The sequence below is a fragment of the Armigeres subalbatus genome, chromosome 3, assembly GCF_024139115.2.
Source record: "Armigeres subalbatus isolate Guangzhou_Male chromosome 3, GZ_Asu_2, whole genome shotgun sequence".
Lineage (NCBI taxonomy): Eukaryota > Metazoa > Arthropoda > Insecta > Diptera > Culicidae > Armigeres > Armigeres subalbatus.
Genome location: NC_085141.1, coordinates 205,103,052 through 205,118,916, shown reverse-complemented (window position 1 = coordinate 205,118,916; position 15,865 = coordinate 205,103,052). Strand labels below are relative to the sequence as shown.

Sequence of the window (15,865 nt, the reverse complement as noted above, 5' to 3'; positions counted from 1 at the left end):
CACCCAATTCTTGCATGTTACAACTGTAAGTAATACAACAGTACTTTGGCTTAAACAAAAATTAAATACCTCTTGCTGGAAGAACTTGGCATTTGCCGGTTCGAAACGCATGGCCGTAGCAAGCGCTTGACACACCACATAGAAGAATTGTAAAAACGTGTGATATTCACATTTGTCGGCTTGATCGGAGAAAATGTCCTTCAGCGATTCAATAGTTTTTATCAGGTGGTTGAACCCGTTAACCTACAAAAAACGAGTTCAAAGATACTGTACATTATACTATGAAACAATTATCAATACTACCTTTCGGAATATGGTCCGCGTTCGATGACTATCCCGCAAGCAAGTTACAAGAGACCGGAGAATTACGATTTTTAACCGAACTTGACTCATCGGAGCTGCCTGCATAGCCTCTAGTAATCGAAGCATATCGTCATCTCCTCCGGAATTTAAAATCATCTCTTTGATTATTTCTGTGAATAAAAGATCTTCAAATTACGTAACATGTAAAAAATAAATATGTTACGTACTCAAAACGGTGTTACTACAGCAATCGAACTGTATCATGTCGTGTATACATTTAGATCCGCCGCTATCCCGAAAAACCGTAGCATTGCTATTATTTCCGCTCAGCAGAATTATCAATGCTTCTAAGATCATTTCTCCTAGCACCAAATTATGATCTAAAAATGTGAAACACTCATAAACACAATGGTTCAACAGTAGGTATTACCCAATTCGTTTACCTTTAGCGGAATTTGAATTGTCATCAAGCTGCGTCATCTCCAGCAATGCTTTGTATTTTTTTAGACAGTTAACGAAAACTTCCAAAATTCCTACTTCGCGGTATACATCGCAGAAGAGATTACTGTGTCGTAGCAGATTCAGAAGTGTCTTCATGCACAATATGCTGCACTCAACGGAATGGTTGGATTTCAGCAACAGAGACAAAGAAATTAACTCCTTACACGGAACAAAGTTCAACTGAAACACTATGAACTCCAGTAATCCGAAAAACTTCTCCCTGACTGGAATGCTTTTCAGGTGGATTATTTCCGAGAATTGACAGAGAGTGTTCTGAGACTCCAAGATGAAGTAATTTGCATTATCAGAATGATACACGCTGGATATGGCATCCAAGATTATGCAACATAGAGTTGTATTGTCCGATTTGAGAAAAACCGTCTGCAAAACCTGGAAAGCGTGAAGATTTCGAACACAGGTCCCTCTTGATGATACCTGTGGCATTTTGAAACCTTGCATTTGAAAGTGAGAATTGTTGTTGAACGTGACTTTCAGCTCGTTGTACCCACAGATACAGAGAGAAGCTGTCATGAGGACTAGATTTCGTATTGCTGCTTCTGTATCCACAGATTTCTGATCCTCTTGGTCCAACCTGAAAGTAAGAATAGACGAGTTCTGAGATTTGAGGAGAATTATTTGCTAAATGCACAAGGTTTAGGAATATTGTTTTAGTTTGAGTAATTTGTAGGTACTCGTGTTGGAATGTGACATAAATGAGTAGATCGAGTGTTTTGAAGTTTCATTTCTGGTAGATACATCTTCTTCTTCTTCTTCGTTGGCATTACATCCCCCATTGGGACATTGCCGCCTCGCAGCTTAGTGTTCATTAAGCACTTCCACAGTTATTAACTGCGAGGTTTCTAAGCCAAGTTACCATTTCTGCATTCGTATATCATGAGGCTAACACGATGATACTTTTATGCCCAGGGAAGTCGAGACAATTTCCAATCCGAAAATTGCCTAGACCGGCACCGGGAATCGAACCCAGCCACCCTCAGCATGGTCTTGCTTTGTAGCCGCGCGTCTTACCGCACGGCTAAGGAGGGCCCGGAATCCGGGCCCCGGATAGGTACATATTTCATCCAAAATCTAAATCAGATGGATTTCATTTTGAAGTAGGACTTACGTCTTTCTTTACTATACTGGGTGTCATTTAGATTTTTGGAAATCGAGAGCGTTACGCTGGAAGGGAAGTTTTTGAACGCTACTAGCGCCTTTATCTTTCGATGGATTTTTAAGATTTATATATCAATCGACTCGGACCTTTTTGCCTATTTTATTAAAACTTAAGATTATTAACGATAAGCTATTGAAAATTTCAATTCTTGTCAAAGCCAGTAAAAATTTCATATGTAACCAATCCCGTGCATTCCTAACACGGACATCAGAATGCGATATCAGATCAGATAAAAGAAGCAGTGCCTGCCGTGTGCGAGTCATTACAATTTGTGACAGCAGCGCGTACTGACGTGCTCATTTCGTTCGTTCGTTCGCCGTTTACCTACACAGTGACAGCATGCAGTCACCAGCGGTAGAACTGCCGGTTGGTCTGCGAATATGCATGAAAGAAGTGGGTGCATTTTTTTGTCATTCTGCGCTTGATGATGGTCTGATGCAGTGGTGTCGGTTGCGATGGATGCAATCGCTCGGAGTTCACGTAGCTCGGAGTTCGTAGAAGCCGATGATGGCTGAAGCAGCGAGGGCAGCGGTGGTGGATGGAGAAGAAGAAAATTAGAGAGATTTGGTCTCTCATCCACGAAAAATGATTGGTTTCATAATACACGAGTCATGTCATATGACTGACCATATGTTAAGTTGAAACTTCTCTCTCAATAGTGTCAATAAGAATTGACTTTCATTCAGGGTCGTATTTCCAATAAGATTATATTCCCTTCCCAATACCAACTCTGAGGAACTCACTGAATGGCGGGATTTCAATGGAAAGTGAAACGCTTACCCTTGTTGAAGACCCGAGTAAAAGCACGAGTGAATTAAAGCCTTTTCTATAAACGACTTCAAAAGCCCTCAGGAAGAACACAATTTTCGAAACGATCTTAGAAGGAAGAGGCCTGATGGCTCCTTCAATTCGAGCCCGGAGAACGGAAACAAGAAAAGTGAAAATTTTACCAACTAAAGGAAATGCTCGTGTAAATAATTCGCCTACCACTTTTTAAAATTGAACAACATTTTTGGTTTTATTGGACCTATCGGGCCCTAAGGACGTCACTAACTCTAGGGTATACTTGCGGTTGCTGGCCGGTAGTGGTCTGTAGGTTGCTCGTGGTGGCGGCGGCGTTTTGAACGGTGGTGGCGGTACTGAGGGCGGCGGCCTGGAACAGGCGGTGGCGTTTTTGTACCGAGGGCGGCTTTCTAAACGGTGGTGGCGGTTGTATACTGAGGGCGGCTGCCTTATACAGGCGGCGGCGTTCTTGACGATGGCGGCGACCTTGTCCAGATGACGGCGGTGACCTGGTACCGCTGGTTGCGACGTTCTTAAGGATGGCGGCGACCTTGTCTAGATGACGGCGGCGGCCTGGTACCCCTGGTAGTGGCGTTCTTGACGATGGCGGTGGTTTGTTGGTGGCAATTGTTGGCAGGTGGCAGCCAACGGGCTCTCGGCGGCGGCTTGATACAGATGGCGATCCTTGATCGAATGACGATGGCTTTGGACGGATGTTGGACAAATGAAAACAAGCGGCTGAGGAATCCGAAACAAAATGGCGTCGGCTATTCACACGCACTGGAGCTTGGATTGGTCGGCTGGTCTTTTCTGTTGTGCCATTGGCGTATTGAGTGGTTTTTTATACTGCAGTTGCGCTTCAAACGGCCGACCGAATTATCCTCCGCGTTTTCTGTGGGAAAAATGGAGTGGTTCTCGAAAGAAGCCCCAAAGAAAAAAAGGCCCGATGTTGGACCTGCCACATAGATTAGATACCCAGTTGTGACGTCCTTTTTGAATTTTCTTTACATGTTCAGTATCTATTAGTATAATTTACCTTTTTCCTTTGTATTTATATAGTTTTAACAATTTTTCCGTTTCTTTTGTTGTAACAAACTGTATGTACTAAGGAATAAACAATACAAAAATCTTCTAACCTCAACTTTTTTAACAATAGCTTCTTTTATTCACTTTTAAAGCCGGCACTAACCGTTTTATTTTTATTTTTCTCACACAGTACTATTATTTTACAACCTTTTAATAGCTTTAATGAGCTTTATCTACAACGAACACAAAATGATTAGTAAGATTTTCACAATTTAAATTATATATTCACTCCTAACCGATTTAGAAAATTACTCTACACACGTCGCGCACTGCTTCCTCTAAAGGTAGAACAGAAAAGAGATTTTTCCCGCTTTGGCTGAGTATTGAATAATTGTAACGATCGGTTACAAAGTTGTACTTGGTACTAAACGTCACGTACATTAAAACATGGTTATACTATAACAGTTCTGATTCCACAGCAAAAAATCAAATACACTGATGAAAATAAAAATTTGATTAAAATAATTACTTTCATTTTTTTTTTTCAGAAGGCATTAGCAATTTAAGATGCACAATCAGCAATAGTGTTAATATCCATTTTAGATTAGACAGTTTCGCTGTATTACATGTAAATCTTTTTAAAAAGTCCGAAAAAAATAACTTCCAGAAGAATATTTAAATAAACTTTATCTTATTCTTTGTTTTTCGTTTTCTGAGAAATTGTATTATTAAATTTGACGTAGGTGGTGGCTGGCCCAATTATTACTTCCGGTCTTTTACTATACTTAGTATAGTAATAGTCAACCATTCGTTCTACATATTACTAATATGGGGGGTAAGCATTATTACAATAGAAAATTTACAAACATACAAAAATAAACACTTAACAACTTCAACAAATTAAGATATCTGACGATCTCTCTGTGCCCCGAGAGAAACGTCCAATGTGTTGCCCATTGCGAGATGTGACGAGGTTTCCTTATATGATTTTGGTCCATCAGTCAAATCCCGCAAATGTGTTCTCTTTGCGTTTTGCACTTTGTCTACAACAGCCAAGTAGTTGTATTCATAGCTCTATTTGATGTAGGATTCAGATCCTATTTGGGCACCTTGAATTAATTTGTGCCATGTGGCATCAGCAATATAAAGTCTGTGTCTGTTTCCTCTATTTATAATTTTATTGCCTATCTTCAGGCCCAAACACAGAACATTCAGAAATGGAACGTTCACAAATCCACTTAAACAATTGTTACTAACATGTAAGATAAAATGAACCGTAACACAACCTTCAACCAACGGGAACGAAATTTTTGTGGATGGTCTAGAAGCATCCACAAAAATTTCGTCAATTTGATTGGAGGAAAGGTGTTGAGGAGGACGATTACTTCCTAATCTAACTTAAATTATGCAATCTCAAACAGATCAATCCATGCAATGATGGAACTTCGAGCATTGCTTTAGGTTACAGAAATTGATCTCTATAGATTGGGTTGGTCCAATGACGCGCTCGAAGAAAGGAAACACGGTACTACTGGTGATCGTTGACTGGATAACCAAATTTGTAATTGCAGAACCATTTCGCAGTGCTAATGCTCAACAGATGGTGTTTTTTTTGGAAAGCTACGTATTCTTGCGATTTTCTACCCCAAGGATAATTGTTTCAGATTCAGGATCACAGTTTCTGTCACAAGTGTTCCAGACACTTCTTAAACGCTACGACGTCACGCATATGAGAACCGCATTCTACACGCCGATGTGCAACGCAGCTGAAAGAACTAACCGAACGTTGATTACCTGCATCAGATCGCTAATTGACGGAGATCAGAGAGACTGGGATCTACACCTACAACAAGTGGTTTGCGCAATCAATACGACAAAACATGACACATTAGGATGCAGTCCATACTTCTGTAACTTCGGCCGAGATCATATAATCTTCACTGACGCTTATCCCATAGCCGAGATGAACATGATCCAGGATGGAAAGCAAGCACAGGAATCCCGCTGGAGAACCATCAGCAACATTCAACAATTCGTGACAAAACGCATCCATTCAGCACACGAGGATAGTAGGAAACGATACAATCTACGAGCAAGGAACAGAAATTTCGCGATAGGAGACATCGTTTGGCGTCGTTCCTTCGAGCAATCATCAGCGTTGGATCATCGTACCAAGAAGTTAGGACCTAAGTTTCACCCATGTATTGTTCGCCAACAACAAGGCAGCAACAACTATTTGGTAGAGGACATCAAAACCTCAAAACTTGGCGTCTACCACGCCAAGGATATTAAACCGGACTAAAACAAAAAAAAAATCATTCAACAGCTATGAAAGCAGCAGCAAAAAGCTGCTAACGATGAGCGATACGCCAAAGAAAATACATATGCGGGATAGACTTGAGGCCCCAAAAAATCTAACGAAACCTCGTCATCCCGCCACTGTAATGAAAGCCAATCAGAACCACAAGAAGAAGAGTAAGCAGATAACGATAACAGATCGGACGTCAGCTGAAATGGATTGTAGCAACACACATCACGCTCATCGGACTTCGCTCTTGAAACCCCACTCACTCACTAATTCTCACTCCTCGCAAAATATAAAGTGAATCACGCAAAAACGATTCAAAAGCACACACAAACTATCAGTATTAGCGTTATTGCATCAATGCGATCAGTATTATCGCCGTCGTAATTGCCGCGATCAATATCCGCGCCCTCAAGAAAAGCGCGATCGAAACAAGCGCTATCAGAAAAGCGCAATCGATATTAAAGCGTAATCAGATCACACGCTGTCAGAATAAGCGCTCTCGAAAACGCGCTATCGAAATACAACTTGAAATTAAGCACATATAGGCCTACCCTAGAACTACCAAACTACCAATGAACGGATGCCGATAGAAGCTCATATTAGTTTTAATTGATGTAGCATAAGTTTCTCCGTGGTGGTTACTATGGTCGCATTATCATCCTGCATATTTCTGGCACTGAATGCAGTGTAGGCAAGAAAACACCCTTCCGTATCTTCAAGATTCCTTTCGTTATTTACCTACACTTAATGAAACTGTCGTCGTGGTCCAAACGGGACATATTCTGTCGAGACAGATGAGACATCTAGGATAAGTCATATCATCTACCGGCCCTAGGGGCAAACAAGCATTACGAAATTTTCGAGAACACTGTTCTCGAAAATTTCTTTTCTCTTTTGGTGGAGTTGTATTACGATATTTTTTTCAACTTCGCAATACTTTGCTATAATTACAATTGCACCAGCCCTGAATATAGTTGTGCATGAGCCGATACGACAACACTAATTCTCCAAACTACTACGCTCTCACAAATGAGATAGTCCAATATAGCACACTAGAGCCAACCGCATCTACCTTTTGTTAGCTGCTGTCCTCCGAGGTGGTCACGATAAAGTGAAACTCCAGCAAAGTGCACGTGAGCTAAATAAGTTTCTAATAATCCCATCATTCCCACTGACGACGGAGTACCATCGACGGGAAAAGCATTAGAGGTCTAGTGTTCCACACGATCGGTGTGCGACACACCCAACGCCATTGCTGGACGTGCATCTTCCATCTAACATTCGAAGGGCTACAAAGGAGGCAGCAGCAACACTGGTAAAACGCGGAAAGTGATCGCCAATCGAAGGTGATCTAGTCATCTCGAACGACAAGAAGGGCTCTCAAAAGAGGGCCCTATTGTTGAGATTGCTGACTTCTACAACAGTCTGTCGCACGTGACCAACTCGGCTGGCACACGATTGTACATCGCATGGTCATTGGATGCGGCCATTCATCGCATCGGAGACAAATCTCGGCTCGTAGTGAGTGCGACCGAGCACACGGATCCTGCATACCGGCACCGGTGGAGACAGGTGTGAGGAGATTGCATGCTGCATTTGTGTCGTGGTGTGAAGAGCGTGGAAAGGGGACGGTCCGAGGAGTGATAACCCCATCGAGGTGTAGTTCTGCGTGGTGAAGACGGATCATCGTTTGCTTAAGCATGTGTGAGAGAATGCAGTCGCAGCATTAAAGCAACGTCCGAGCAGACGGACCACCAAATCAAGAACGGAAACCGGCGAGGGGCGCGGGGCGTCGCCAGCTAGTGAGAGGAGATTCTAGAGAAAACAATATCAGGTATGGTAGTTCTAAGGCCTATGTGAGAAGAGCAATATAGCAATATGAAATGCAATTGAATAGTTGTTGTGCTTTTTTGGCGAGTCGAGTCCATTGGGTTTACCGTCTCTAGTCGTGGCTTTGTAACGGCAATATTGGCGCCCAGCTAAAAACCCATTTTAATTTAGCAATCTTTACGCGATTTTGTCAGCGAGTCAGTGAGTGAGTAGTGAAGTGGTCAAATCAACCACAATGGAAGTGGAGCACTTAGCAGAGGAGGAGTTGGACTTCGAGTTGGCATTGAGAGGTGTGAAGGATCCGACAAAGTTAGCGATAGAGGTGAAATTTACCAAGCTTAGGAAACTGGTGGAAAAGGAGGTTAAAAACAACGACGCTCCGGCTTCAGCGACACATTTCATCAGTGATGTGGACAACATTTATCAGTGCCAAGCAAAACTTACACCTCTTTTCAAGTCTATGGAGCAGGCACTGCGACAGGGCACGTTGGAGGAAATCAAAATGAACCGATCCAGACTGCAGCACTATAGGTGGAGACTGAGCATGATCACGGATAAATTGATCACAGCGAATGCAAACAAGTCAATTACAAAAATCGAAACTTATCTAACCAGAGCCGAAGAGATTCTCAGCAGAAATACCCCAGCAGATTTGGAGACAACTGGAAAAGAGGATATACTTCCCTCGGATAAGAAAGATCTGTACCGAATCAAAAACAGTTTGCCTGATTTGGAAACCACGGAAGATGCAACGACTTCAGCGGAAAATGCAGACTATCGGAACTGCAAATTACAAATAGAGCAAACACAAGCACAATTGCTCAAACAACAAGAACAATTGGACCACATAATCCATATGTTAACACAATCCAACATACAACAGCACTCTCAAACTTCACACACAACCACACCATCCACAGGAGCCATCCATCGTAGAACCGTAGAAGATAGAGTACCATCATCCTTCGAGGACCAACATAGAAATCAGACGTCATCGGCTGGTTCCACGCCAAGTTTGGATAATCCAGAGGAGCCAGTTGATCATAGTATACCACCTAATCTGGTCAACGAGATGCTTCGTTTCTTTGTCAATCAGAATACCCAAAGCAGGACTCAAGGCACAACGAATGACCAGAATCAACACATTCAACGTTGCTCACAGCCAGTTCATAAATGGCCCTTCCAGTACGCGGGATCAGCGAACATCATTCAACTTGGTGAATTTCTTGGTCAAGTACACACATATGCGGACACCGAAGGAGTGGACGAAAGGACTCTTGTGCGATCCATAAAACACCTTCTCAAGGGACGAGCATTACAATGGTACAGTAGGTCGTACCAGTCATTTCGGACATGGAATGATTTCAAGATGCTTATTAAACGAGAATTTCTTCCTCCCAACTACTCGGAAATAATCAAGCAGGACTTATATCTTCGATTCCAAGGCCCTAACGAGCAATTTTCAAACTTTTACCGTGACTTAGTCGCAGTTTTCGAGATAGTTGAACCACCGATGCTGGATTCGGAAAAACTATTCATCATGAAGTCGCACCTCAACACGGATTTCATCTCCATTGCTACAGCATCACGTGCCGAAACGGTTGAGGAACTTGTTACCGTTTGCAGAGACTTCGAGATATCACGGTCGTACTCCATGAGGAACCGAGGCAGCACGCTGGCGCGGCCAACGCCAACTAAAAATGACAACCAACCGCAAGCACGTTCTTCCCATCCATCGTTTATGCAGCACCAATCCAACATTAGAACAAACCTAGGACGACAGCAAGTCAATATGATAACGGATGATCATCCAATCCAGGCAGGAGATTACGTTCCAACCAGCGTTCAACGGGAGCTACAACAGCTAGAACTTGCACTCAACGAAGAAGAAGAGCAAGAATTAGGGGAAGAGGTAAATGCACTACAAGCTCAGGTGCACTGGACAAGATCTACATCTGGCAGACCCGCAACAGCCACAACTGTCAATAATCAAGAGAATCGACAATCCTCGATAGTATAGTGGTCAGTATCCCCGCCTGTCACGCGGGAGACCGGGGTTCAATTCCCCGTCGGGGAGCCATATTACAATAAAAAATTTACAAACATACAAAAATAAACACTTAACAACTTCAACAAATTAAGATATCTGACGATCTCTCTGTGCCCCGAGAGAAACGTCCAATGTGTTGCCCATTGCGAGATGTGACGAGGTTTCCTTATATGATTTTGGTCCATCAGTCAAATCCCGCAAATGTGTTCTCTTTGCGTTTTGCACTTTGTCTACAACAGCCAAGTAGTTGTATTCATAGCTCTATTTGATGTAGGATTCAGATCCTATTTGGGCACCTTGAATTAATTTGTGCCATGTGGCATCAGCAATATAAAGTCTGTGTCTGGGATTTTCTCTATTTATAATTTTATTGCCTATCTTCAGGCCCAAACACAGAACATTCAGAAATGGAACGTTCACAAATCCACTTAAACAATTGTTACTAACATGTAAGATAAAATGAACCGTAACAGCATGATCAATTGTTATAGAATTTAAAAAGAAAACGAATGCTAAGACCAAGTGCCACCGGTTGACACCAAGCGGGCCAGTGTAATGTGGGGTAGTTAGGGTTTAACGAAATTAGCAAATAATATTTTATCATGCAAAATTTTAGGATAGTTTCTACGCATCGTATTATTAGAAGGTTTATTTTCAGTATTACTTAGCGCAAGAGAGGGTTTAAACTCTGCGTTACATTGCATTGATTCCCCGATTCAGTGTGTTACTTTACTAAGTAATAGCAGTTTCGGGGCGGTAAGGATATAATTTTGATAAACAAAGTTGATTTGATTTATTTTTTCCTGGTGGTGATAAACTGATAAGCTTTATTAACGTCTATCTCCCTTTATTTTGGTTACGATCTTTCGGTATCATAAGTGATCAGCACTCATAATATTACTCAATGTGTGGGGCATGGAACATATTTACGACGCGTATCAGCCGGCTGACCCGGGATTGATCAGGAGTGTTAGGCTTGGTGCGGTTATTCTAATTCAGTTTGATTATTTATATTCTTAGGCAGCAAATGATAGGGAGCTTGTTTTTCAGCATGGCGCGGCGCAGGAGAGGGTGTAAACTCTGCGTTGTATAGTGTGGTGTAGGTGGTCCTCGATTCGGTGCATTGCTGCATTGTCATGTTAAGCATAGTTGTCCCATGTCGTCGGGGCGATGGGAGGTACATCGCCCGTGGTGGCATGGGGCGGCCGTGCTTTGGGCAGCGGTGTGGTGCTGACATTTTCGGGACAGTTAAGCTCAGTTAACTTAACATAGAGTTTTAATCTTGATTTTTAATATTTGTTAAAATATTTAATTATATTGTGTTGTCTAGATGTAAGATTCAAATCTTTATTGTTTTATTCATTAAATTAATAGGAGCAATGTAGCAATGTGGTGTAATACACTTGAGATTCGAAACGGTTAGACCTGGGCTTAAAAATCAAATATTCTAATAGTAGTGGAAAATTCGGTAGAAAATATGTTCTCCAATTAATATCGTAAAAAAGGTCTATAGAACAATCACTAATGCTTTGGGGCCAATGATGGAGGCCCCCCCATTATTTTTTTGTTTCAGACGACCGGCTTTGAAGAACAGCAACATCCAACATCCAACAACAGAGAGGCATGATGGAGTTGGATACATGGATCTAAGAGATAATCGTTATCCATCTTCGTGGAGTTACTATACTAATCATAAAATCATTGTCTCGTTTCAGCAAACGTAATTCTTCTCAACTACATTTCCCTTTCCTATCAACTCTCTTTTCTTTTAATGTATCCGATACTTGTGGGACTGGTTAAACCCAGCGCCTGCTTTTACAGCAGTAAGCACGCATGTTAGCAAAAGGAATCAACGAAATTGGTGCTGTATTTCTTTGTTAGGAAAACGGAAAACTTTGTTCGGAAATAGCACATTTTGCCCAAGTTTGAAAATTTTATAAATAGCACACTGTCATCAATAAGAAATCTATAAATGCCCTACATTTGCTTGAGTAAATAAGGGCTTAAAAGTTAGAAACAAACCAATTCTAAGTATGTATTTAATTATTAGTTTTATATCCAGAAGTTTTGAATAAATAATTTGCTAATAATTCTACACAGCATGGTAGTTGTCGTTTCCAATATCAATACTATAATCAAACCCCTAAGGGGCCTTCCTTAGCCGTGTGGTAAAACGCGCGGCTACAAAGCAAGACCATGCTGAGGGTGGCTGGGTTCGATTCCCGGTGCCGGTCTAGGCAATTTTCGGATTGGAAATTGTCTCGACTTCCTTGGGCATAAAAGTATCATCGTGTTAGCCTCATGATATACGAATGCAAAAATGGTAACTTGGCTTAGAAACCTCGCAGTTAATAAGGAAGTGGAAGTGCTTAATGAACACTAAGCTGCGAGGCGGCTATGTCCCAGTGTGGGGATGTAATGCCAATAAGAAGAAGAAGAATCAAACCCCATAGATCCAAAAGTTAGAAGTTAAATGTAAATACGCTACGTTTATACAAGTCCTACGTCTACTCGCGGTTATGTTCAAAACATTATCCATTGTTCGTTTTTTCCTTCAAATGTATTTAATATTGATTAAAGTGACATAATTTTCAAGGGCGATTGTTGCAAATTAAATTTAATGCAGCAATTAGGTAATAGGGTATGTCACGGTATCAAACTATCAGGGCTCCAACATTCTCAAGAACGATACAGTTATTAGATGTTTCTAAGGTATCTACGCTATTGACTTTTTTTAATTACTTACTTGATTAGAAAGTCAACCAGAAACAAGTATCCTTGGCATGATTTGAAATCATCCAGCAATATTTGAGACACATCACTGGAATCTTTCAGGAAGCAGAATACGGAAACAACCATTTCAACTACCTCCAGAGGCTGCAATTGCGATGATCGTTGCATGTTATCCACACATAGCGACATGCAACCTTTAGCTGAAAATCACAACTTGATTGTCGTATCTGCTTTAGTATGCTAACAAATAAAAGCTGTACTTACTATGTAAATAGTCCACTACTTGATTTGTCAATCCATGGCGAGATAAAGTTGTCAGAACTTCGGATGCCGATTTTCTCCATATAACATTGTACGACGGACATTGAGACGTGATAGCCGAGAAAAGCAGGAATAAATCATCCATCCGGGCTAATTCGTCTGCCGGATAAGGGTGCGAGCATAGGCGTACCAACACCTGAAAAATGAGGCAAGCATCAATAGCGTTGTTAACATCTTAAATAATGTTTCATACCTGTACAAATAGTTTCTGTAATAATATTCGTCTTTCTTTGCTTGTAAATTTACTAATTTTGCTGTTATCATCCGTTTCACTAAGCTCGGGCAAGTCGAAGAATAAATATAAGCATTTGACAAGAGTAGAGGGAATCGAAGCATTCGTCATTATCTGTAAAGAAACAGTTTAGAAATGCGAACATATGGTATGGAAAGTACAATACCTGTATGAGTGCTTTGTCACCAGCCGACATGATGTTGATTGTTGTCAATAGCATCCAACCATTACTGATTTCTTCATTTTCGTCAATTTCTAAGAAATCAACTATTTTTTTAGAAGCAGCTTCTGTACTTTGATTGGATCCACTGTAAAGAGCAACAAAACCCCGATTAAACATCTGGCAATGTTAAATGGTAAAAAGTATAGTATATGAGAAAAGTCTTAAATAGCACTGATAGATAAACAGATCTTATTATATATATTTAGTTATATTTTTTGCAAGAATCCCAGTCGAACGTAACTTTTTGCGAGCAAATCGTATGCTTAATACTCATTGAGTATGTATCAAAAAGTAAGTTTTTCAATACACTACCTTCAATACAATCACCCGCTTTAAACCGACTTTAATGTAATTAGAAATGAATCTTCATATAACAATCACGATGTAAATGCTCTTAACCTTGATTATCTTGTTGTTCAATAATACATTCCACTTACCGTCTTTTTATCTCCGTAACCATCAATTTAGACACATGTAGACAGAACTGTTGCACATCCGGAAACTTCTCCACCATCTCCCTTGGGTGACTGGTATCGAACATTTTGATGAACAGGGGCAACATATTGTATATGCGGAACTCCTTCTCCTTATCTCCGAGGGAATCCTTGCACTGAGCAAATTCTCCGAACAGTTTCTTCAAATGCATGATACCCAGCTGCCGAGCATTTCTTTCGTCCTCGCGGACATTGCCACTGGCGGAGGGAATCGAATCCATTTTCTTGATACTCATTTCAGTATCACTTTTTCAGATCCTTCTGCAATGGTAAACAAATGAAAATATCGGTTTTTCCGTTCGTTCAGCAGGGAAATGTACTTACCAGCAATCTTTACAGATTCATTGACAACTGAAAATCACACTAATCACATTTTCTTCAGTATTCTGAGGCTTATTTTTGGCGAAAATTTGAAAAGAATGATTTTTGTGCAAATTTTGCTTCGATAGTCTTTTATTTATTGATTTTTTCGAGTCCGATAAATCGCACCACAGTTGACTTCAATAGCCATATGGAGTTCTCTCATTAGTATGAGTTTTCGCGTAACATTTGAAAGAGGCTTCACTCATATATTAACTTATAAGTTAAGCTTTCAGAATTTTAATAAGGCAATCCGTTATTCGGGTATTCCTCAGCTGATCAACTGATGATTTAATCTTCTCAATATCGTCCAATCAAGGCTTTCCTTTTTATTTGGCTTCCAAGCCCTTATAATATAATAAAATTCTTCATATAGATGAATTTCACCAAAGTTTATGATATTTATTTTGGAGTCTATTATTATCAGAGATTCAAGATAAATATGCAATAAAATTAATCAGCGTTTGCAGAAATCGATCTTAAAATATAACGAACAACGATAAAAGAGAGGCAAAAACCTTTTCGGATCATAACAAGCCATGAAAATAAAACTATCGCACTTGTATACAAGTTGGGGAAAAAACTGATTCGGATAGGCGGTTTTATCAAACCGAACGCTTCTCTTTTTCGTTAATGAGCTCAACTTCTCTGAAGGTTGAAGGTTAAACGATTCAGCCAATCAACCTGAAACATAATGAGTCAATCGAATTCACCGAAGGTCTTTTTCGATCATGTCTGGACCACATAATTCACATACTTTCTCAATTTGTCCGTTCCTGTGTTTCTTGGCCAGCTTGGACAGTTGTTGCATTTGATTGTTATAGAAATCGCTGCATTTTCCTGGAGTTTTGGATTGATAATTGCCATCAGCTTCTATTTCGATTTCGATCATGAATGAATAAAATTGAAAAAAAAAAATAACCTGTCGAAATACTCCGGTCTTTCCAAATAATGATATGGAAGTTCCTCCAACAATTGTTGCATCACCGTGACTACAAGCACAGTCATATATTGTAACGCTTTGCTCTCGCTCATTTTATGTTGGGGACCACATTTTTTTCGCACAGCTTTGTAAAACAAGTTGAAATGCATCATCAGAACCGGTGCCCTCTGCAATTGGGGTTTATTTAAAGAAATTTATCATGGGTTGTAGCCCCCCGAATCAGTTCATGATTGACAACTGTTTGACGTCTAGAATGCGTTGCAGTTATCGAACGGCATTCGTTAACTGAAAAGTAAACATTTTGCAGTTATCGAACGGCTACTGTAAATGCTTCCAATATCGAGTTTATTAGGGTTTAGTTGTTAAAAAATGTTGTAGCTAAAAAAAGATTTTCTTTCAAATTAATGAGAAAAATTAATTTGTTTTCTATTTGCATGGTATAGTGTGAAGGAATTCAGACGAAATTATTCAATATTTAACTTTGAAGGTGTTTGACGAACACACTTAAAATAAATCGCCGAATTCGGTAAAATTTTACCGAAATCTCAACAGCAGAACTGTTCGGTAAATAATTTAACTGA

General features: G+C 40.4%; 1 protein-coding gene and 1 non-coding gene across 3 annotated transcripts in view; one reads left to right on the top strand and one right to left on the bottom strand.

Annotated features, from left to right (window-relative positions):
- Positions 1–14,448, bottom strand: part of LOC134227224 (WD repeat and FYVE domain-containing protein 3) — a 36,109-nt gene extending 21,661 nt beyond the window's left edge. For both annotated transcript variants that reach the window (XM_062708573.1, XM_062708574.1), the window contains exons 1-10: positions 14,306–14,448; positions 13,925–14,242; positions 13,431–13,572; positions 13,226–13,378; positions 12,976–13,168; positions 12,725–12,911; positions 747–1,396; positions 531–683; positions 304–473; positions 70–243 (exon numbers count right to left, since the gene is read on the bottom strand). In XM_062708573.1, coding sequence (XP_062564557.1) covers positions 70–243; positions 304–473; positions 531–683; positions 747–1,396; positions 12,725–12,911; positions 12,976–13,168; positions 13,226–13,378; positions 13,431–13,572; positions 13,925–14,217 — 2,115 coding nt within the window. In that variant the 5' untranslated portion in view covers positions 14,218–14,242; positions 14,306–14,448. The remainder of the gene's footprint in view (positions 1–69; positions 244–303; positions 474–530; positions 684–746; positions 1,397–12,724; positions 12,912–12,975; positions 13,169–13,225; positions 13,379–13,430; positions 13,573–13,924; positions 14,243–14,305) is intronic.
- On the top strand, positions 9,934–10,005 carry Trnad-guc (transfer RNA aspartic acid (anticodon GUC)). Its single transcript has one exon. It is a non-coding gene; the product is annotated as a tRNA-Asp (tRNA).
- Positions 14,449–15,865: the final 1,417 nt, after the last annotated feature.